This window comes from Bos javanicus, chromosome 6 (genome assembly GCF_032452875.1).
Source record: "Bos javanicus breed banteng chromosome 6, ARS-OSU_banteng_1.0, whole genome shotgun sequence".
In the NCBI taxonomy this organism is placed as follows: Eukaryota; Metazoa; Chordata; class Mammalia; order Artiodactyla; family Bovidae; genus Bos; species Bos javanicus.
In genome coordinates, this window is record NC_083873.1 from 98,456,772 (window position 1) to 98,481,304 (window position 24,533).

Genomic DNA, 24,533 nt, shown 5'->3' on the forward strand with positions numbered 1-24,533 from the left:
TTGGGGGAGGTTTAATGATCTAATACATTTGGTTCAGCTAGAGTAAAATCATTCATTTCCTCTGGAGTGGCAGTGTTAATTCTAATAGCAAAATTTTTATATATTACATACATATGCTCCCCTTAAAGAGAATTATCATATCTTCAAGTACTCCAAGTGACCATATATCACTTGGGCAACCACTTACAGAAGAGAGAGATCAAAAGACGATTTTATAAATGAAGCATGCTAATTTATCGCATCATATTTGTCATTACTTCATAGCATTTTAGGCAGGAGGAAGGCCTATTATATATGCTGTCTGCATATGATGATATGATATCATATGATGATATGCATATATATGATCAAATCCTTTCCAAACACACATAGGTTAGCCTGTAATGCGAATTTGTGTGTGTGTGTGTGTTAGTCACTCAGTCGTGTCCAACTCTTGGCAATCCCAGACTGTAGCCCACCAGGCTCCTCTGTCCATGGGAATTCTCCAGGTAAGAACAGTGGAGAGGGTTGCCATTCCCATGCGAATAAACACAAAGAAAGAACTATCAGTCTAATCTAGCTGTGACCTAGGCTCTGTTCCTTATCAATGGAGTGATCCTGGGCAAGCCACACTTTCTTCATTTGTAACACAGGGTAGAAACGATAATGTACCTCAGATTCCTCAGTAAGGAATCTCTAAGCATACAAAACATTTAACATATTGTTGGCACAGGGTTAGCCCTCATTAAAGGTTGGTTTATTGTCATCCTTATTATTTGTCATTGACAGTAACAAAAGAAAATGCAAATTTATCAGTATGATTCTAAATTACTGGAAATTGTCAAAGAAAACTAAGTATAACAATGCTTACATGTCTTTGTACTACTTTTTATCATATTGGTATGGAATCCAAAAGCTGTGGCGATTCTTAGTTATTCCCGAAAAAAATGGCACTTTGGATATTTGTTGAGAGGATAGCTGCATTTGAAATGCTTAAACTTGATCAAAAATTTGCTGTATCCAATAGAAAAAAAAATTTTTTTTTCTTTCATTGGTGGTTGTTTAAGCTCATAATGCAAATCCAAAAAAGCTAGGACATAAGAAAGGTCGTGGTGAAGTTAAGCACTCTAGAAATGGGCAATCTTGCTCATAGCTTGAAAAAAATCCAAAAAGGACAGCTACACAGGAATTGCTAAAATTTTAATGTGTTGAAGCTCAATACAAGGGAACTACAGGTACCCTTCTTGATGCTTCAGAGAAGTCAGATGACACCACCAAGAAGTCCACATTCAAATCTTCTCATTTTACCTAAAAGTTAAGTTGTTTTAAGAACACAGGTGGAAATTGAGCTGAATATTTTCCTAAAATGTGATGCAGCCGTCGTTTGAACGCCATTCTTGGAACGATCCATCTTCTCCACTGTGACTTAAGTGTCCCCTGTACTTCTTTGCCCACCACTCCTTCCCTCCAACTTCTGAAAAAACTAGTACAAAGCAAAAACTCTAGATCTTGGCCTCAGAGGTGGGCAAGGACCAATTAGACCAAAGAGAATCTCTTTAGGGATTTCTCCACCTGGGATGGCAGCAGAAAGCTCTTTCTGCTTTCATCTTGAAGCCACTGGGTCAGTTGGTCTAGAGTTGCCTGACAAAGAACAGGTGGCAAGCCCTGAAATGCTAGTCTCTGGTTCCAGTTGCTTGGAAACCAGTGTTATTACTGTCATGGTTTAAGAATGTGGCCACTATATTTTCTTTTTTGTTTAAGCTAGATATACCTGGGTTTCTATCAATCAAAACTGAAAAACCATGCTTATTACACATTAAATTCTTAAATGTCTTTGAATCTATTTTTATTCTCTATTGTGTTCCCACTAATCTACTTTTCTTCTCTAGAGCTGAACTGTCATTTTCTTTATATTTTAAAATCTCTTAGGGCTGATCAGCCATCACTACCCTTGGTACACTTTCAGTGGCTCGCCTTACTGACACACTGATTGGGGGCAGGGCAGATGGTCCCAAACTGCAGGCACAGGTTTTCTAGTTTCTGAAAAGGTATCCCTCCAACCTGCTGCCTCTAATCTTAATAAATTAATGAAATAAATTATACATCAGCCTCATAAATTGATTAGCAAGAATCAGGGCTTACTTATAGCCTTACTCACTTGGGCAAACTAATAGAGCTGGGGTGTCTCGATTTTAAAACGCTGAAGGCTCGACTGTGGACCAGTGGACTGTGGACAACCTCATGGCTGAGTCCAAGCAGCCAGCAGGCGGCCAGCTTCTCTCTTACAACTTTTTTAGCTGCAACAAATGGAATACATGCAGTGCAGCCCAGGACTCCACCAGGGCATTAGGATGCTGTCCTGTACCTCACACGAGGGCACGAGGTGTGGCGATGTGATGTCATGCTGGAGGCAAAATCAAGGTCAGGTGAAAGAGACACTCAGGAAGGACAAAATGGGGAAAATTCTACCAAGGCCAGACTGTATAATGGTTAAGTGCACAGACTTTGGCATCCCAGGCGGCTCAGTGGTAAAGAACCTGCCTGCCAATGCAGGAGATGCAGATTTGATCCCTGAATCAGGAAGATCCCCTGGAGGAGGAAATGGCAATCCACTTCAGTATTCTTGCCTGGGAAATTCCATGGACGGTGGACGGAGGAGCCTGGTGGGCCACAGTCTGTAGGGTTGCAAAGAGTCGACGTGACTGAGCATGCATGCATGGACTTTAGATTGGGATCGTCCAGGTCCGAAGTCCCTGCTTTGCAACAAATATCAATAGTACACGACCTTGGTCAAATTACTCTAATTTTGTCAGCATCATTTTTCCAACGGCATCTGCTCACTTTGTATCTTTGTGTTACATTTTGGTAATTCTAATAATATTTCAAACTCTGTCATTATTCTTACATTTGTTAATGTCATCTTTGATGTTACTGTCGCAAAAAGATTACAACTCAGCAAAGGCTCAGATGATGGTTAGAGTTTTTCAACAATATTTTTTATTAAGGTATATATGTTGTTTTCTTTTAGGCATAATACTATTGCACACATAATAGATTTTGGTATAGTGTAAACATAACTTTATTGGGAAGCCAAAAAATTCATATGACTTGTTTTATTGCAACAATCACTTTTTTGTGGTGGTCTGGAACTGAACTCATAACATCTCTGAGGTATGCCCATATTACAATGAGCTAAATGTTGAGGCACAGAGAACTGAGACTGTGGATCTATCTGCAAAGTTGCCAATGGGTGTCTCTCAGACATGTGAGGGAAGCTTTAACTAAACCAGTTTAGTACTTATAAATAATAATAGTTATTACTCTTTTCCCAGTTTAACCAGTCATCTACATTTGAGCTAAGAATCAGAAAAGGGAGGGGGAAGAAGTAATATTTAAGTTGTGTTTAAAGAGAATCTTTAAATTATCAATTTGAGTAAGAATTCATTTTTCACAGAGGTCCTTACTTTGTGCAGCAAATTGTGTAGGTGCTATGTGGCATACAAAGACCATAACACAGGTCTTGGCCCTCCAGGGGATTTCAGACATTATATAAAGCATTATGAAGACCTGGACATGAGTGAGGGGCTCACAATCATTAGAGGAGGGAAAGAACCCATGGATGGGGTGGGGATAAGGCTGAACTTGGACAATTTCATACAGGAGACAGTATTTGAGCATTTTTAGTTGAAACAAAGTATATAATCCATTTTAAAGATAATTTTCCATGCCCTTGGAATAGTTTAAGGCAGATAGGAAACAGTGGGTTTGTGAATCCCAGGGAAAATTCTGGGACTGCAAATAGTCAAGTTTGATGAAAGAAATGGGTAGGAGGATAATGAAAGGTCTGGTTGCAAAGGTACGCTGGGGATATGCTGGGAAACTTGGGATTTCATTTTGTGGTGGATGCCAGACTTTTGATTAGAGAAATAATGCATAATTATTTATGTAAGTATGGATGAGAGGACTATTCAAACATCAGCCACAGTTCTTAATATATATAGTTAAAATATATTTTTTTCATTTATAACTTATAGGAGAGCTTTAATAAAATGCATGTACAATAAATAATTCATACTTAAAAATGCTCCTCAGATAGCTTCATGCCTTTTCAGTAGAAGAGGCCACAAGACCAGGGAAATCAGAAGGCAATCTCAATAATTCTTCTACTTCTTCTTGCAAAGCCTCTGCTTTCTCATGCAACAGCATCTACAATTAAAAAATCAAGATGTGAAGCAAAAATATGCATTGTTAGGGAACTGCTAACATTTTACCACCATCTATTCAATACCTGAATCCTTATGTATCAGCATAATCTAGACATTAAAATTAATAATGAGATTGAAAAATGGTCACTTAAGAACAGCAATTATAGTAAATGAAGCTGAGGCATTTAAAGCCATTTTAGCTGATCACTACATTTGGTATACCAAAAATAACGGAGCTTTAATACTCTCAAAGGTTTGTTTTATTGAAGACTCAGCCACTTAAAATTAACTTTTAACCTATAAAATTTAAGACAGGTTTGAAAAAATTTAATTGGTTCTTAAAAATGTTACCCTATATATATAGATTTTATTAATCCTCACAGTTTAGTATGCTATCTTTTAAAAACCTATTGAGAGAGTTAAAGCTTGGGGCCCTTTAGGGATCAAACCAGTCAATCCTAAAGGAAATCAGTCCTGAATATTCATCGGAAGCACTGATGCTGAAGCTGAAGCTCCAATACTTTGGCCACCTGATGCGAAGAACTGACTCATTGGAAAAGACTCTGATGCTGGGAAAGACTGAAGGCAGGAGGAGAAGAGGATGACAGAGGATGAGATGGTTGGATGGCATCACCGACTTGATGGATATGAGTTTGAGCAAGCTCCGGGAGCTGGATGGCATCATCGACTTGATGGACATGAGTTTGAGCGAGCTCTGGGAGTTGGTGATGGACAGGGAGGCCTGGCGAGCTACAGTTCATGGGGTCAAAGAGTCGGACATGACTGAGCAACTGAACTGAACTGAACTGAACTGAAGGAGGAGGTGAATATACTGGCTCATGCTTTCCTTAAGCCTTGTGTGACAATGTATCTTGCCATATACATTAGGCTTTCTATAGGTCCTGAACTAATGATCACACAGCACAATGTCTTACTCATGGAAATGCTTTTCTTAGGCTCTATGTTAAATGATTATAATTGTTAAAAATCCTGCCTGGGAACCTGTTTCTCAGACTTGTACCCCCGATTACACAGCAACAGTGTATCCAGCCCAGAGACCTGGCCCTGGACCTATTCTCCCTGGCTCATCTTGTGCCAAAGTCATCTCAGGATGCATGCCTTGGGAAAGGGGCTGGTGGAACTCTTACAACCTTGAGGTATTCTTTTTATCTGTTCTCAGCAGCCAGTTGAGAAGTATATAAGGCCCCACTTAAACTAGTGAGGCAGGTACTCTTTCTACCCACTTCTGATGTCTATGTCAGAAGCTTTCTCTATTCTGTCACCTTAAAATAAAATTTTGCACACAAAGCTCTGAGTGACTGAGAATCTTTTTTGGTCTCGGAGTTAAATCTTCTCCTTCAAAGACCACAAATCCAGCGGCACCATTTACCATAAGCTGTCACTATCAGTGTTTCAAAGAAAACTTTTATTCAAGCTCCTAAAACTAATATGGTTAATTTCAAAAGGAGCATAATAAACAAAGAAACTATTTCTAACCTATTTCTAAACTGGTACATAGTAGCTGTCAATGAATATTTGAATAATGATTTTTCTCCTTTCTTTAAAAACAATGGAAATCAAATGTTGGTATTTGTTGCAGCTGGGTTTGTGTATATTGGTGTGAAATACTTGCATTATTTCTCTTACAACATTTTATAACAAAAAGCTCAATAAAAATCAGAGAAGAAAAAAACCACTTTCTCTACCAATTTGATATAAAGCATAACACTATGCACATTATTGTGCCTGAAGTTGTCTAATACTTTTAACATTTAAAGTCACTTATTAAATATTTTGGCCATCGATACTGCAGCTCCCTTTGTATACTTTTTTTTTTTTTGATGTGGACCACTTTAAAAGTCTTTATTAAATTTGTTACAATATTGCTTACGTTTTATGTTTTGGTATTTTGGCTGTAAGGCATGTGACATCTTAGCTCTCAGACCAGGGATTGAACCCATACCCCCTGCATTGGAAGGCCAAGTCTTAACTCCCAGACCACCATGGAAGTTCCCCTTTGTATCTTTAATAATATATAGTCTAACACTATAGTCTTGCTCTACTACTTACTGACTAGCTATGTTTCCTTGGGTAAATCACTTCATTTCTTTAAATCTCATTTATTTATTTATTCAAATATTTGTTAAACATCTACTATAGGCTGAATACCGTGCTAGGTGCTCCAGCAATAAAATAACTACAATTTCAACCCTATCAACCCAAAGAACTCCTTATTTAATAGGACAAGTTGTAGTGTCCTGAGAGGGCTGTCACGAAGATCAATCACAGTAATACAAACAATGGGAGAGCCTTTCAAAAAAGTAAGCTGGAAACTTACTTTTCAGTCAGTTCGATTTATATATGACAATAGTATAACAATGAACTTAAAACACACACACACACACAACTATACAATTTCAGACCACAAGGATGGAAATATAGTTGAGATCAAGAAGGAAATAATCCCTTGCTATTGAGTTGTTAAATTGTGTCCAACTCTTAGACACGATGCCATGGACTGTAGCCTGCCAGGCTGCTCTGTGCATTGGATTTTCCAGGCAAGAATACTGGAGTGGGTTGCCTTTTCCTTCTCCAGAGGATGTTCCTGACCCAGGGATTGAACCTATGTCTCCTGCATTGGCAGGTGAATTCTTTACTGCTGAGCCACCTGGGCAGTCCAAATAACCCCTAACTGCTGCGTAACGGATTTACCCACATGGGGCAGGAGGGTAGTGACAAACTGGGTTGCAACTAGCAAAGTGTAACCAGGAGAGTGAATAACCTAAAAGTAGACTGTTGACTACAGGTGAAAGAAACAGAAAAGAGAAACCTTTGGGGGCAACAAGAGCTGTTTTCAAGCATGTGAAAAACCACTAAACGAACAAAAAAAGAGCCTGGTTGCAGACGGTAGTACTACGATACCATGGTAGGCATTTTAAGGCAGCCTCATTATACTGGGATGCTGTTTGTAACACTGAGTCCAAAAATAGAACTTAGTTCTCCAGGTTGTAAATTCCTTGTCAGTGGGGGTGTTTAAAGGTGAGAAGACCAGATGTTGGGGATGCTGAGGAAAGGACTTCTGTGACAAGAGTAGTAGGAGGCGGAATTTAATGAGTTCAGAGTTCCTTATATGTCAGTGAACTCTTAAAAGTGCCTTTATTTTTTGGGAGATCCTTTTTCTCTTTTTAACAAGCCTTGTATCATAACATGTGCACTATTTTTATCCACATATGTGAATATATATTTTTGTGCCTATAGTTAATATGTCTAAAGTATAAGGAGATAACTGTAAAATATCATAAAGATTAAAAAATGCCTTGTTTGCTTACCTTGGCTGATGAAACAATTTGCTTGGCCTGGCGTCTTGATAAATGATCAATTGTCCTTATCAGCACTTCAGGATTTGCATTAGCTAAGTGCGTTAGACTTTTATAACCTGCATTGTATAACTGTCTTGCTCGTCCCTGAAAAGTATTTATAAAAATCATTAGGATCAGAATTGGGGATTAGGAAAAAATAATTAAGGATTTCACTGAAGGGAAAAATTCACTTGCAAGAGATAGGAATAAACTAAGATAATAAAGTAAATATGAAAAGATGACACATCAGAATCTGAAGGAATTTTAAAAGTGTTTTAAAAGAATTTTAAAATAATTTGGGTGGCTCCAATCTGACTGCAAGAGAGCTAGCTTTCTGTGCAGGTGAAGTCAATTGATGTGTGCTGCAATCAGAAATCGGAGAAGGCAGTGGCAACTCACTCTAGTACTCTTGCCTGGAAAATCCCATGGGTGGAGAAGCCTGGTGGGCTGCAGTCCATGGGGTCGTGAAGAGTCAGACACAACTGAGCGACTTCACTTTCACTTTTCACTTTCATGCATTGGAGAAGGAAATGGCAACCCACTCCAGTGTTTTTGCCTGGAGAATCCCAGGGATGGGGGAGCCTGGTGGGTTGCCGTCTATTGGGTCGCACAGAGTCGGACACAACTGAAGCGACTTAGCAGCAGCAATCAGAAATTAGAAACCTGGGGACTTCCCTGGTGATCCAGTGGTTAAGAATCCACCTTCCAATGCAGAAGATGTGGGTTCAATCCCTGGTTAAGGTTAGGATCCCACATGCTGTGGGGCAACTAAGCCCACGTGCCACAGAGAGAAAGTCACGTGCCACGACAGGTCCCACGTGCCACAATGAAGATACCCCACGCCCCAAATAAGACCCAACACAGTAAAAATAAATAAATTAAATATTAAAAAAACAGAAATAAAAAACTCCTTAGGGCACTTGGGGAAGGGGCATTAGTTCAGATCCCCAATCAAATGTTTTAGTTCAGTATCCCTAGAATGTTCTCACTATCTACACTCTACTCCCTGGAGTGTGTGTGTGTGTGTGTATGTGTGTGCATGCTTTCCCAAGCAGAATTCCTCTGGTTTAAGAACTTAATAACAGAATAAACAGAAAACAAGGGTTGATCAAAAATAGAAAGCTGAGAAACCAGCCGAGGAAACCTTCATCTCATTCTCTTAGAAAATGAAAATGACTCTCACTGCCACTGAGTGGCCACCACCTTCCACAAGCACTGTCTAAACTCACAGCAGGTGAGTCTCTGCTGGAGAGGAGGAAGGCACGGCACACACGCATTGCTTGGAGCAAAGAGGGGTGGCGCATGCACTTGGGGAGAATCACCCTGTTTCTACCGTTACATTTATCCACAAATGTGATTTTTCATCAGGACTGCTTCTGGATTGACAGGGATTTCGGGGAGGCCATGGCAGCAATTTATTAAAAACAAATACAACAGATTCCCGTGATAAATGAGCAATATGGCTATTGTTGCCACTTACCCTGTGACACAAAAGTAAAACCTGATTTTTCTGTGAGCTGAAATCATCTCAGTTGGGGAGCTAAGAAGTTACTAACCTCTAAAACCCCAGTCACTTCCATGAGTGGGATTAGCTCTGCCTTTACACAGTAGGTCAGCTTCTTGGTGAGTTCTCCCAAAAGGGCCCTGTAAACCCAGAACTCCTCAAGCTCCTGCAAAACACAGAGATTTGCAGAATTGAAATGTCGTAAGTTATTTCAGAATCCAGTATGTGTGGTAGGGGGCTTAGAAAGGACTCACCCTTTGGTAAACTCTGGAAGTTGGGAAAGCAAGAGATGAACAATGACTCTGAGCAAAATTACTATGAGGAAACATGGCAGACGTGGAGGGATTTGAACAGGACGCTTTTAGGATGAGGACAAAGAGTGTAAACTAAAAAATAAGTCAACAGGAAGAATTCTAGGGAGAGGGGCTCGGGAGAGAGGGAACACATGTATACCCATGGCCGATTCATATTGATGGCAAAAAACATCACAATACTGTAATTATCCTCCAATTAAAATAAGTAAATAAATATTTTTAAAAAGAGTTCTGTTCACTTTGACCAAAGCATCAACAAGACATGCAAAGCGTGTATCCTTTAGTCAATGGAATTACCTCACAGAAATGTAACACACAGGAGGAGAATGCCGCAGCTGCGGAGAGAAGGCTTTGTATATATCCTCGAGGCATGTTAAACTTTTCAGACACACTCCAAATGTTGGTCTCTTTGAGCAAAGTATAAAGAATGAAAGACAGGTACAGTCTGTTGACAATGTTCTTGTCCACTTTCTAGAAAGACATAAATAAATTCATGTATTGGACCTGCTTAAAAGGTACATCACATTCAAACTGGATAAAAGGGAATGAGAATGACGCTGTACACAGCAGGGAGAGGACAGAGTGGTTCTACAGAAACAAATCGAAGTCAAAACAAATGTACTTTAGGTTAGTTCAAAGTATTAGTTTTTCCAAGTCTATAAAAAAAGAGATAAGTCAAACTGTTTCCAATTTAAATTTCCTTCTGTAGGGAGTGTAGTGTGTTGAACTGTCCCTCCTCAAAAGATATACTCAATTCCTAACCCTTGGTGCCTCTGAACGTGACCTGATTTGGAAACAGAATCTCTGCAGATGTAATTAGCAAAGGATCTTGAGATGAAGCCATCCTGGATATATAGGGGGCCCTTGAGCCCATTAGTCAATGACTGATATCCTTATAAGAGAGAGGATGTGAGTGACAGAGAAAGTGGTGTGAAGACGGAAGGAGGTAGACTGTGGTGAGATGGAGACTACAAGGATTGCTAACAACCACCAAAGGCCACGGGAGAGGCAAGATGGCTCTTCCTCAAGCCTCCAGAAGGAACAGCTCTGCCAGCATCTTGATTTCAGACTTCTGGCCTCCTGACCTGTAACAGAATAAAGCTCTGTTGTTTTAAGACACCTGGTTTGCGCTAATTTGTGACGGCAGCCTTAGGAAAAGAAGACGGGACGAGAAGGAGATGGGGAAACCTTTACGTTTTCTGTAGAATTTAGAGTGTTGAGTGTTAGTCGCTCGGTCGTGTCCAGCTCTTTGCGACCCCATGGACTGGAGCCCACCAGGCTCTGTCCATGGAATTCTCCAGGCAAGAATGCTGGAGTGGGTTGCCATGCCCTTCTCCAGGGGATCTTCCTGCTGGTCTCCTGTATTGCAGGCAGATTCTTTCACTGTCTGAGCCACTGAGCCACCAGGGAAGCCCCAGGTAGTACTTACAGGCTGGGTGTATATATATACACACACACACACACACATATACATATATATATTACCATATGTATATATGACTGATTATAAATTAGACAAATGTGTTTATTTAGATAAATATGTTAATAAGCTTGTTTATATTGTAAACTAAGAGTAAATATTAGCTTCTATGACTTAAACCTGGTCATGGTAAATAATTAATGTTTCCAGAAGTTAAAACACTGAAAGAGAAATGCTTCCTGTAGTTGATAATTTCTATTCTGTATATCTGCTTTGGCCTGTGGTGCCTAGTGATTATTTTTTGTGTAAAGTATTTCATAGCTAATACCAAGTAACTCAGAAACTGAGTAATGCATGCTTGAAATCAGAGAAAAAAAAGAATGAACTTTAAAGAGAAAAGGGAGGATATAATTTTAAAATATAAAATTATATCCTCTAAAAATATAAAATTATATCCTCTACTATAGTAAAAGAATGTTTAAGATGAGAACTTAGAATGTTTGAGAACTTAGATGAGTACACTGAAGGACATAAGAGTTTTAGATTCTGTATGTTTGATACTAGATCACCCTTTTAAAAGCTTTAAGCTGAAAAAGCATGATAGTTGAATAACAACTAGGAAAAGATCACTTTTTAATTTCCCAACTTTAATGCACCTTCATTATTAACTATAAATTGAGTCAATGGAGATTTTTGCTTAGAATGTACTTTCTAAGCCAAGAAAAATGACATAATTGTATTACATGGCGAGATAAGTCACTTTATGCCAATTTCAAGACCTTTTACAAGAAATGTTTAAAGGTCCTTTTCAATGTGGAGAAATCAAGTAGATATTAAGCAAATAAGTTCTCTAGAAATTTGTTTAAAAAGATACTTCTAAAGTATTAAACTAATAACTTGTTCATTTGTAATTAAGATAAATCCATGCTCATACAATTTTAAATAATTATAAATTGAACAAACATTTATTGACATGTTTTATAAAATGTAACAAAAATAAATTCTGATTCAAGTTTCAACAGATGCATTATTGTAACATGATTTTATAAGTGTTTATTACTTGGTAATGAGCTCCAGATTAATTTTTTTTAATATATTTTAGAGTTTGAAACAAAAGGTTTAAGAAATATTTTTATTCAACATTCTGAAGGTCTAAACAATAGTCACTTCTGAGGTAAAAGGTCCAATCTAAATATTGACAACAGGAATACTGAAGTACCATGCATTTATACTTTTATGATACCTCAATACAGGGGACAGCTTCACCATTCAATTCAAATGTAAGTAAAACATCTTCCATTATTCAAAATGAAACAGTAATATCTATATAAATTTAAAAGATATACAGGGAAATGGTAGGTAAGATCATTAGGCTTCAATGAAGATTAGATTACCAAAGGAAATGAAAATTGAAAAAAAAAGTGTAAGTATTATAAGGCAGAAAATTATGTTAATTCAGGAAATGAATGTGTGTTTGCCAAAGAATTATTTTTACTTCTTGTACAGTTAGTGGTGTATTCAGCACTTGATTCTTGTTTGTTGACTTAACTTTAAAAAACAAAAATATGAGATATCACACAAGAGTACTTGGCTTCTCTGCTTCAACCTTCTAAAACGCTTTATGTACTTCAAGTACATTGGTAGTTCTTTGGGACAACGAAAAGCACCAACAAAAACAAAAATCCAAAAACTCGTCTTATGTTATAAGACGAGTGGATGCGAAGTGGATGCTTAAGAAAAAGTTTCTAGAAAACTTTTCTCCCATGAACTGAACTTATTTTAGGATTCTTTTCTATAACATTGTGAAAATATTTTACAATTGTTATGATTTAAACCATAATAAGGAGCCTAAGAAAAATAGATTAATAAGGTTTACCTTTTCCTATGCTAAGAGCCTTAGACATGCATGACTATTTTAGGAATACAAAGGGACACAAAAAAGGGCCATCACAACCACCCAGAAATAACATTATTTTTAAAATATACCTAAATTTCTGGTTTGCAAATGTTTTGAATAGTAAAGTGGTAATTATTTTCTTAAAGACAAAAAAGTGAACCGAAACGATCAAACCAACAAAGGAGATGAGATGACAGCATTAATTTCTGTTACCTGAACTTAGCTATTTAGGAAAGAAAAAAAAAAAAAAAAAGACTATGGTACGTACCTTCCTAATAGCTTGACCTGATGCTTTCTTCCCAATAAAGTTCTCAGAGACTCCAACCAGAGCAGCGACATTTTGTTCTGCTGGACTGAGTTGGTTAAACTACACAGAAAAAGAATATAGAGAAAAATTAAACTGTAACTTTAAAAAGTCTGCCATTAACCAAATCTAGTAGTCATATCACATTTTCATTATGATAAAATCTATGAAAAATAACACAAATTTTACTTACAAGTATTGCGAGTATTGTATTACAAGTAATACAAATAACACAAGTATTTACTTACAAGTTTGCAATACTGAATGAACTTAAAGACATGGCCACAAATACTGTAACCATGGTCTATGATTTTCTTGGATTGTGTTTATGTTTCATACGGGAGATGTCTGGGGAGGGAGAGGAGGGAAAGCTTTTGGAAGTAACTGCACTGTTTATATACATGTGTTTGTGTGCATGTGCTCAGTCATGACCAACCCATGGACTATAACCTGCCAGGCTCCTCTGTCCATGGGATTCTCCAAGCAAGGATACTGGAACAGGTTGCCATTTCCTGCTCCAGGGGATCTTTCTGACCCAGGGATCAAACCTGCGTCTCCTGCATTGGCAGGTAGATTCGTTACCACTATGCCACCTGGTAAGACCTGCATACTGCCCCTGCCTGTTCAGAGTAAAATCATAGTAGACTGTACTCTACCACTTGGTTTTGTAATAGGTACAGCCAGTTCCACCTTGATACTGGTGATAAAGATGATTATTCTTTCTCAGGTATCAACATCATTGGGTTTGGTGTGACAGGACATGACACTGTGTGTGACTCTGATAGAGCTTTCATGTAATTAAACTCTCAACCATCAGCAATGGTTTTCTTTACATTTCAGGCATTAGAAAATGTAGTGGTCCCCACATCGCAAGAGTAACCACCTTGAGGGGACAGGGACCAGACATGGTCCTTTCTTCTCTTCTGCACCTTACTTTATTTTTTCGACAATGAACATGTTTACATTTAACAGAAAATATTTAAGTGAAACAAACAAAAAATGCTCTTGCCATAAAAAGTATTAGTCACTCAGTCATGTCTGACTCTTTGCAGTTCCCATGGACTAACCCACCAGGCTTCTCCATCCATGGAATTCTTGAGGCAAGAATACTGGACTGGGTTGCCATTCCCCTTCTCCGGGAGATCTTCCTGAGCCAGGGATCGAACCCAGGTCTCCTGCATTGCAGACAGATTCTTTATCGTCTGAGTCTTTTTTCTGGCTATGAAAATATACTTGAAATTGGTCTTCTCATCTTTCAAAAGGCCCGATTTCAAATATATTTTAGTAGCAAAAAAAATGAATAATCACATGATAAAAAATCATATTGTGATTAATTATTTTAGCCTGTATTGCAAAATCTTATCTTCTCACCTGCCTGAAGTATATCATCCAATCAGGGTCACACTGAGAAGCCATATCATAGGGAGTTGTTAAGTAGATTAGATGAAGAAGGCTTTCGAGCATAAGTCCCTCAAGACCTTTCTTCAAGTCTCTGTAAAGAATGTCACAATAAGCCAAATCTATCGTTCCTAAAAGAAAGACACAAAGAGTTCATTTTTCATAATCACCAAAGGAGGAAAGAAGTGATTTTAAAGAAAATCTGGTTTACCTAAATATAGAAAAAGTCTTGAGGGACTTCCCTGGTGGGTGAGTGGCTAAGTCACCATACTCCCAGTACAGGGGGCCCAGGTTCTACCCCTGGTCAGGGAACTAGATCCCACATGTCACAAATAAGAGTTTGAGTGCCACAACTAAAGATCCCTCACGGCCAAAAAAAAAAAATTTCTTTACAATTTCTTACTATGTAACTTAGCACAAAACTTAGGAGGTCATTTTGATATTATAGTATCCATCAACATTTAGTAAGTACATACCTTCTGACCTAATTAATCTATTCTTGGGAATCTAACCTAAAGAAACATCTCCACACATATCCAAAAATACAGGAACAGAGATGCCCTTGTTTATAACAGAGAAAAATCAGAAACAGTATAAACGTCCATCAATAGGGGAGTGGTTGAATACATTACGGTATCCATAGTATGGATGACTGTTGTACTAAAAGAAAATGAGGTAGATTTAAAGGGACTGATGTGTGAAGATGCTCATGATATTTTATAAGTGAGGAAAGCAAGCTGCCTCCAAATACTTATACTATTCAACATGTATGTGTGTGCATGTGTGTGTGCTATACATATAGTACATATGTATATATGCATACATACATGTAACACAAACATAAATATACATACACAAAATATTTAGAAGAATATATACCAAATTGTTATGAAATTTACAGAAAATGTCTAAAAATTGCTACTGCTATTCTTGGTAGGATAGTAAGATTTGTATGATTGCTGGGGGAGGCGAGCATAAAGAAGGGAGGATCATCTTTTCCTTCATGTAATTACTTGCAATTCTAAACATTTTTCAACTTTTAAAAATTGAAGTAGTTTAACAGTTTGTAAGATAAGATTCTTATTATTAATATGAAATTGCAAATCTAATTTAGAGTTACAGAAAATTTCTATTTTTTCCGATGCATTTCCTCAGATTCACAGTCAGAGTCAGGTAAGCTCTTACCCTTAAAAGAAGCTCGTCCCAACTTTGTGATATGAAAATTATTTTGGAACTCTTCTTCGGACCCACACATAGTATCCTTTTGTAGAAGTCCTTTTTCTGTCAAGTATCTAAGTGATTCCATAGTTATTTCCCAGAGACTTTTTTCTTTCAACAAAACCTTCTGCTGAACACCAAAAAATGTACCACTCATAAAACGATATATGTCATCCAGGTTTGTTGCAATCTGAAACAATTCAGGATACCATTAGAGCAGCTTCTCTAATTCAAGGCATCATTTTGAATGAATAATTCATCAACATGAGGACTCATTTCCATACATCAAAGCTATTCAAATAAAAAATCAATATAAAATCTACATAGTTGCATAAAGGTACTTTTATAATAATATTTTAAAATGACAAGAAAAAAAGTTGAAGGAAGAATATATTTATCATATTTATACTCTTAATGAAGACGTCTACATATTTCTGATTCAAAAAATCCTTAGGTTTTTGAGTAATTTTTCACAGTATCTCCAAAGCTGTGCCCTCTGCTCACTCCCCACTAGTTATCACTAATTCCCACTCGGCCTCCTTCAGAAATCCTCCCTCCGTCCCCTTCCAGCCACATGTGAAAATATTCTTTAGCTTTAAAAATCGTATTAAAAAAAACACATATGGAAAACACAACTGAAAGTCTGCACTAAAGCAGGATCTGGCAATACTCTCCCTGACATTTTACCTGAAAATAAACAGCAGTTTTCTACCTCTTCTTGTCTCTCGCATCCCCATCTCCTTTCCTTGTTATTTTGCTGCCTTTTTTTCCTCCCCCCAACTCACTGTTTAAAACTTATAATAGCAATGGTGGTATTCAGACATAGAGCTGACTCTGAGTGTGCATAACTTACAATAGCCAATTTCAATGAGATCAGCATGTTATACTAAAATATAGTCAATCAATGAGCATATTTCTGTTTCAATTCCGATGATATTTCAGTGGGAAAACTTAAGTAGTAATTTCACAGTAAACCAATATAAAGGGTAACAAAAAATATTATGGAGCAGGGACATTTCCTATTGCTTTTTCTCCTTTTAATAAAAGTCCATCCTTAACATAATATTCATTCAGGCTAAAACTGCACTTTTAAGATATTCAAGAACTGATACTCAGTTTATAGATTATCAACATAGTTTCTATATTGTTTTTTTAACTGAGTACAGTTACTACTGGGGGTAAACAAACAAACAAACCCCTTTACTTGATCCTTCTAGCTACCATCACATTATCTTTGTATCCCTCTGTAAAAACTTTCAGACATAGTGATTTTAACCCCCTGGGATAGCTTCTATCTCTGGCTTCTCAAAGCTGGGTTCTCTCCACTGTTGCCCCAACCTGCAAGTTCAGCCATGACCAACTCCAAAGCCAGACCATAATTCAAGTATTTACTGAATGCCAACCACATACCAGGCACTATGCTAGTCACTGGGATTTGGTGATACAGGAGAATAAACGTGGACCTGTCCCAGGGCTTCATTCCAGGGGGGTAAAGTTATCAGCCAAAGAAAGTCACTAACAAGAATACAACGACAAACTGATGGGTGCTACGAAAGGAAAGAAGGGTGTTTCTATAAATAGCATCCAAGAGACTGACTGCACCAGGCGGTAAAGGAAGGCTTCCCCAAGGAAGAGGTGGTGAAGCGCAAGTCTGACGGTGGAGTAGGAGTGGGTGAGGGTGAAACGAGACGGAGAGCTGAGATGAATGAGCCCCAGGCTTGCAGACCACCGTGGTAGGATGGGCACAGAACGTGAAATGCACACAGAAGGACAGTGTGTCTGGAGTGCAGAGTATAAGAGCGTGTTGAGAGATGATAAGGATGCAGAGAGAGGCGAGGCCAAATCCACACAGTGCTGCTGCTGTTGTTCAGTTGCTCAGTCATGTCTGACTCTTTGCGACCCCATGGACTGCAGCATGCCAGGTTTCGTGATAAGGGCTTCCCAGGTGGCTCAGCAGTAAAGAATCTACCTGCCAATGCAGGAGATGAGGATCCGATTCCTGCGTCGGGAAGATCCCCTGGAAAAGGAAATGGTAACCCACTCCAGTATTCTTGCCTGGAGAATTCCATGGATAGAGGAGCCTGGTGGGCTACAGTACATGCGGTTGCAAACAAGTCGGACATGACTCAGTGACTAAACAAGACCGTGATAAGGGATCTGGACTCAATCCTAACAGCAGTGGGAAACAACCGCTAACAAACTTTAGGCAGAAAGGGATTTATATTTGGAGAAGATCGATCTATTGAAGAATAATATGGAGAGGGTGTGGGAAGGGAGGGCACAGCTGATGCCAGACCAGCTGGGCGAGCATCACAAGGATCTAGGCAGGACCTCAGCACCTGGAAAAGAGTGTGCAAGCAGCCTATGTGACCTCTTTTTGCCTCGGATTCTTTTTTGTGTGAAAGCAGAACTATACTATTTCATTCAAAGGTATAAAAACATTAGAGATAAAAACATATCAAGTGTCTAGCAGGGTGTCTGAAACATAGTCGTGAGAAATGATCACTGGAGGCTCCCTGCATCCCAGGGCGCGACAAGTGTTGTGTCGAATTCCTGCAGTTTCCATCTCTCCCACCAAAACCTAGTGTCCCCAAGGATGCCCACCTCCACCCTCCTGCCTCTTGACCTCACCCTGCCCTTGTCGCCTCTCACCCTATCCCACTGGTTGTTTCTGTCTGGAGGACTTGACTTCTTCAGTTCTAACCCCAAAGATTTTTCTGCCTCTCCACCCTGTCTGTAATTCCAGCCTCCTTCCAGAACTAGGGCCCTGTGGTGAAGCCCTACCTCAACGTAAAGGAAGAACCCCGATGGCCTGTTCTTCTCAGCACAGGGCCCAGGAGCCTCGTAAGGGCAGGTTTGGAACAACAGTTGCCTACCGGCTAATCTCCTGAGCTGACTCTGCCTGGTCTTCTTGCTGCTGTACTTCAATTGTTAACACAGAATTTAACTGAAACTGTTGAGCCCTATGGATCTGGCATCGCAGGCCCATAAAACCAACCCTTGTGGCCAAGTCGGTTCCCCCAGGATTCCTGTACCTGAGTGCACTCGTCTCAAGTGAAGCCTCAATTCCATTGCCTTGCATGGAGTCCTAACTCATGACATACACGTATTTGTCAGATGTATATTTTCTTCCTGCCTTTTCACTGCTTAAGTAGCATCTTTTGAAGAGAATTGTAAAAATATGAGGTCTATTTATTTTTTTCTTTCATGATTTATGTTTTTTGTTTTCCTTATAAGAAATCTTTCCCTACCCTGAGGCATTTCCAAATAGATTTCAGTATTGATCTGTAATTTCTTTAAAAAAAAAAAAGAACAAAACCTGTTGAGATTTTGATTGGGATTGCACAGAATTTACAGGCCAATGTCAGAAGAAGTAACATCTGAACAAAAGTGAGTGCTCCAATTCATGAAGATGGTATCTCTCTCCGTTTCTTTAGGTCTTGTTTAATTTCTCTCAGCAGTGTTTTATAGTTTTCGGTGAGTTTTAAGTGAGAGTAATTTACACAGGGTAACAAGAGACAGAGCTGTGACCGGGACACAGGTATGTGTGACATGAGAGCCCTTGCTCTAAATCACCACAAAACACTTTGACGATTTCTCCACTGATACGTGACTGTGCTACAAGTCTTCAGTCTAGTATTTAAGCACTCTCTCCCATCCTCTCCAACAATGGCACACAGTCTGGCCCAACTTTTTCCACCCAACTTTCTACTCTTAGGTTATCTTCAGCCTTTCTCTATAGCTACAATATCCAGTCTATTGACTGTTATTCCACATCATCTTAAGGTTTCTCATCTTTCAATTTAAGTATCTGGAATGGCTTATTCCTTCCCTCTGTTCATCTAAAACCTCTATCACCTTCAATACTCAGGACTAATTCCTTTCCTTTTCTGTAGCCTTTGGCTCTTATAAAATGCCAGGGGATAAAATATTACACCATTCATCTGTAAGGCGACCAAAATGGTCTCATGATATCTTTTACTTATCAATTACCTTTGGAACTTTCACTTACACCAATTTGGGATAATAAAGGTAGGCTATATGATAGATTAAGAGTCCTGGTTTTTAGTTAGATAAAGCTGAATTCAAACCCTGGCTTTACCAGTTTGGGACTGAGGGACCTTGGGTACAAGAGAATAAGCCTAAAAAAGAGGTTTTACTCAAGAATAACCTGAAGAAAGAGAGTCAATTTCTAATCTTAGGGAAAAGAGTGTTTTCCCATTGTGCCCCACCCAACTTTTTTTTTTTTTAATTTTCTGCCTGATAAAGGCTATACTGACTTCACAAATGTTTATTTGTGAAGGACTTACAGGGGATCTTTTCTTACTAAGGCAGAGATGCTGGATTATCTGTCATTAGGACCCATGCTTCTAAGGCTCCTTTATCCCCCACAGTATCCGCCAAAGTCTCTTACTTGTAATGGATGCCCAGTTATTATTTGTTCCATACAATTCAAAGATTTAAAAATCCACAAATAAATCCAGTTTTAGATTTATCATGTCATAGACTGCTCTTTCTCACATTATATAGAAGTGAACATTTTTTTCAACTTTCTTTACAGTTTTCAAAACTTTTCAACTGCCACTGTCTCAAATAATAGCAATGAGATATAAAAATATTAAAAAAAAATACCTTCAAACCAATCAAAGAAAGAAACAAAGTCTGGATTCCCTTGGTGAATTCCTGAACAAGATGGCTATAGCAGTTTTCCAATGGTTTGCTTATTAACTGCAATACCTACAAGAGTTAAAGCAATACTATGTTTCACATTATTATAAAAAATAAATTGTGTTCCATATAAAATTTTATAATTGCATACATCTTGTGGAGGTTGGGGGAAAGAAAAAACAGAGAGACAAAAAAATAAGAATTTAGCAGGTATCCACACGAAAATGGAAGAAGATAGGGAAAATACTTTTCATTGAAATACAGAAGTATTCAAGCTACTCTTTCTAATGCTTAATTGCAGAGAAGAAGGAAACATTATTCAAAGGAATATTATTAATTAATTTTTAAAAGATGATATCAAAGGGCGAAATTAAAGACTGAGAAAACACAACAAAACAACCAACTAACAACCAGATTATTACCTGTTGCTTGTCTTTTTCTTGCAATATAAGGATACTCTCCCCAACAGAATCTATTCCAGCACGGCCAGCTCTGCCAATCATCTGTTTATACTGATTCCTCTTTAAAAATTCCTTAGCAACATAGGGTGCTCTTAATATAACTCTATGGAATTGATAAAATTAATTAAAAGTGGTATTAGATCTATACCATTAGCATCTATTTTTAAACTCTTCATTTCATTATTTTTATATGATATTCAATTTAGTGACATATTAACTCAAAATAGTACGTAACTACCATTTACCAGTAGTCTATATGTTATGATGTTCTAGGTTCTTTATGTACATTATCTGTTATCTTACAAAACTTGTGGTGATATTCTTATGTACTTTAATTTTCCTTTACAAAATGGTTGACTGAAGCACAGATAAATAGCTTATAAAAACCAACAAGATTAGTAATTAACAGAACCATAATTTGAGCTTAAGTCTGCTTACCTGCAAAGCTTACGATCAATCCACTATAGCAATAATCTCAAAAGGTTTTTGATTTGATACTCCATAAATGAAAAATCTGACCACGGGCCACTAACATATGCATATTTATTTATGAATTTGTATTGTCAACTACATAAAATTGCAGATTTATGTATACAGACGTCTATAGCCAGCTTTCCTGTTCAAAGGTAAGAGAAAACCTGTGCTATTTACCTATTCAACCAATTCCTTTATTTATAAATCTCAATGGACAGACAAGATTATCAAATACATGAAGAAAACAAATGACACAGAAGAAAAACAATGAGAACATATAGAATATACATCTGACAGAGACAGATAATACAGGGAACAGAAAAGAACTTTAAAAAATTGAATTAATATGCACAGAAAATTCTGGAGGGTACTGTATTTATAGAAGAACAGAGTACTATAAAGAAAGAACAATAAAAGAAGAGAGTTCTTAGAAATAAAAAATTAATTCATTTAAACAATTCAACTGAAGAACTGAATAATGAATGAATATAGTTAGTGGGATATAATTAAAAACTGATTTTGTAATATAGAAAGTAAAGGAGTTACATAACTCATATAGACTGAAAAACATGTAAGAAAAGTTATGAGAAATGAATGACCAATGTAATTGTCTAACTGAAGTTATAAAAGCAGAGAAACAGAGAAAATGGAAGGAAAGAAATGATATAAGAAATAACTGAAAATAATTACTCTAAGATGAAGAAAGGCATAAAACTTTAGACTGAACATGTACCCAATGGCTAAGCCCTATGAAATGAGAAGTAGCTAGGGACTTCTTTGGTGATCCAGTGGTAAAGAATCTGCCTGCCAAGGCAGGAGACACAAGAGATGTGGGTTGATCCCTGAGTCAGGAAGATCCCCTGGAATAGGAAATGACAACCCACTCTGGTATCCTTGCCTGGGAAATCCCAAGGATAGAGGAGTCTGGTAGGCTACAGTCCACGTGGTTGTGAAGAATCGGATGCAACTGAGCACACACATTACAAAATGTTGAGGTAAAGGAGTTCGTCAAGGCTGCATATTGTCACCCTGCTTATTTAACTTCTATGCAGAGTACATCATGAGAAACGCTGGGCTGGAAGAAGCACAAGCTGGAATCAAGACTGCCGGGAGAAATATCAATAACCTCAGGTATGCAGATGACACCACCCTTATGGCAGAAAGTGAAGAAGAACTAAAGAGCCTCTTGATGAAAGTGAAAGAGGAGAGTGAAAAAGTTGGCTTAAAGCCCAACATTCAGAAAACTAAGATCATGGCATCCAGTCCCATCACTTCATGGCAAATAGATAGGGAAACAGTGGAAACAGTGGTTGACTTTATTTTTTTGGGCTCCAAAATCAGTGCAGATGGTGATTGCAGCCATGAAATTAAAAGACGCTTATTCCTTGGAAGGAAAGTTATGACCAACCTAGACAGCATGTTAAAAAGCAGAGACATTACTTTGCCAGCAAAGGTCCATCTAGTCAAGATTTTTCCAGTGGTCATGTATGGATGTGAGAGTTGGACTATAGGAAGCTGAGAACCGAAGAACTGATGCTTTTGAACTGTGGTGTTGGAGAAGACTCTTGAGAGTCCCTTGGACTGCAAGGAGATCCAACCAGCCCATCCTAAAGGAGATCAGTCCTGGGTGTTCATTGGAAGGACTGATGTTGAAGCTGAAACTCCAATACTTTGGCCACCTGATGCGAAGAGCTGACTCATTTGGAAAGACCCTGATGCTGGGAAAGATTAAGGGCAGGAGGAAAGGGGGACGACAGAGGATGAGATGGTTGGATGGCATCACTGACTCAGTGGACATGGGTTTGGGTGGATTCCAGGAGTTGGTGATGGACAGGGAGGCCTGGTATGTTGCGGTTCATGGACACGACTGAGGAACTGAACTGAACTGAGGTTAAAGAGAAAAGCCTACAAGCTTCTGGAGAGGGAAAGCTGCAAGCCTACGTAAAAACGAAAATGTCCACCACTAGTTCCTTCAAGACATAGAAGAATACTACAAAGGCTCCTAAGGGAAAACACTGAACCTAGAATTCTGTTCGCTGCGAGGTGTTCAAGTGTGAGGCTAAACTAAAGATAGCTTCAACTATGCAAAGGTTCAAAAATTTTTATTTTCAATGCATCATCTAAAAAGAATTACCCAAGGATGGCAAAATAAAAAATGGGTCACAGAAGGAAGATGTTGGATACAAGGGGCAGAGGTAGGCAAAACAAAACAAAAAACCCACACAAGTATGATTTATTGGTAAGTTTAAATAATTATTGATTATAAGATGAGGGAAGTTGTTTGGTAGAAATCAACACAACACTGTAACACAATTGTCCTTCAATTAAAGATAAATAAATTTTTTTTTAAATGAGAGAAAATTAAAAATACAGACCTAACATTTTAGGTAACCGCAACAATACACAAGACAGAGTAGAAAAAATATACAAATGCTAAGACTCTTGTAATGTTGAGCAGAGGATACAGTTATCAATTCTAAAATCATAGAAAACACATTTGATTACCACTGTTAAATTTTTAAGAGTAACCATTGCTAACAAGAGAAATAAAATATGTAACTTCCTTTTTTTATTTCAACAATTGTTTGAAAAAATGGAATACTTCCTAGGTGACAGAGTTTGAAAACAAAAGAATAGAAAAAGATATAGTTGGCAAAAAAAATATAGTTCTAGTGTTCAAAATAAAGTCATTCTGAGGAAAACAAGGACTTATTCTACTGATAAAAGGTGTAATTCAGCCATAGGATATTTGGAGTAAACTTTTATATACCTAAATAATTGTAAAATACAAAGCAAAAAATTGTAAAAATGTAAAGAGGAGAAGTTGATAACTCCATAATTACAGTAGAAAACTAACATATGTCTCTGGAACTGATAGATCAAAGAATCACAGAGAAAACAGAGGAGCTGATAACATGACTAATAACTGGGATCTCATTGAGATACATAAAAGTGCACACCCAACATAAAATATATAGTTTAAAGCTCTTGGATGATTCATAAAAATTGACCATTTATTTGGAAAAAAAAAAAGTTACAAATTTTAGCATCATCATTAACTAAGAGTGGAAATCAGCTCCACAGGCCCACAGCTTTGGTAATAACTAAAAAGGTAAACAAGGATCTGCTGCTGCTGCTGCTGCTAAGTCGCTTCAGTTGTGTCCGACTCTGTGCGACCCCATAGACAGCAACCCACCAGACTCCCCCGTCCCTGGGATTCTCCAGGCAAGAACACTGGAGTGGGTTGCCATTTCCTTCTCCAATACATGAAAGTGAAAAGTGAAAGTGAAGTTGCTTAGTCGTGTCCGGCTCTTAGCTACCCCATGGACTGC

At 38.0% G+C, this 24,533-nt stretch overlaps 1 protein-coding gene across 5 annotated transcripts in view; it reads right to left on the reverse strand.

The window, feature by feature from the left end:
- Window positions 1-2,953: 2,953 nt before the first annotated feature.
- HELQ (helicase, POLQ like) overlaps window positions 2,954-24,533 on the reverse strand; it is a 40,922-nt gene continuing 19,342 nt past the window's right edge. For 3 of the 5 annotated variants that reach the window (XM_061420668.1, XM_061420671.1, XM_061420672.1), the window contains 9 exons: window positions 20,689-20,830; window positions 20,231-20,335; window positions 15,566-15,788; window positions 14,354-14,511; window positions 12,947-13,045; window positions 9,659-9,832; window positions 9,100-9,213; window positions 7,514-7,648; window positions 2,954-4,185 (listed from right to left, as the gene is read on the reverse strand). In XM_061420668.1, coding sequence (XP_061276652.1) covers window positions 4,078-4,185; window positions 7,514-7,648; window positions 9,100-9,213; window positions 9,659-9,832; window positions 12,947-13,045; window positions 14,354-14,511; window positions 15,566-15,788; window positions 20,231-20,335; window positions 20,689-20,830 — 1,258 coding nt within the window. In that variant the 3' untranslated portion in view covers window positions 2,954-4,077. The other 2 variants (XM_061420669.1, XM_061420670.1) reach the window with 2 other exon arrangements.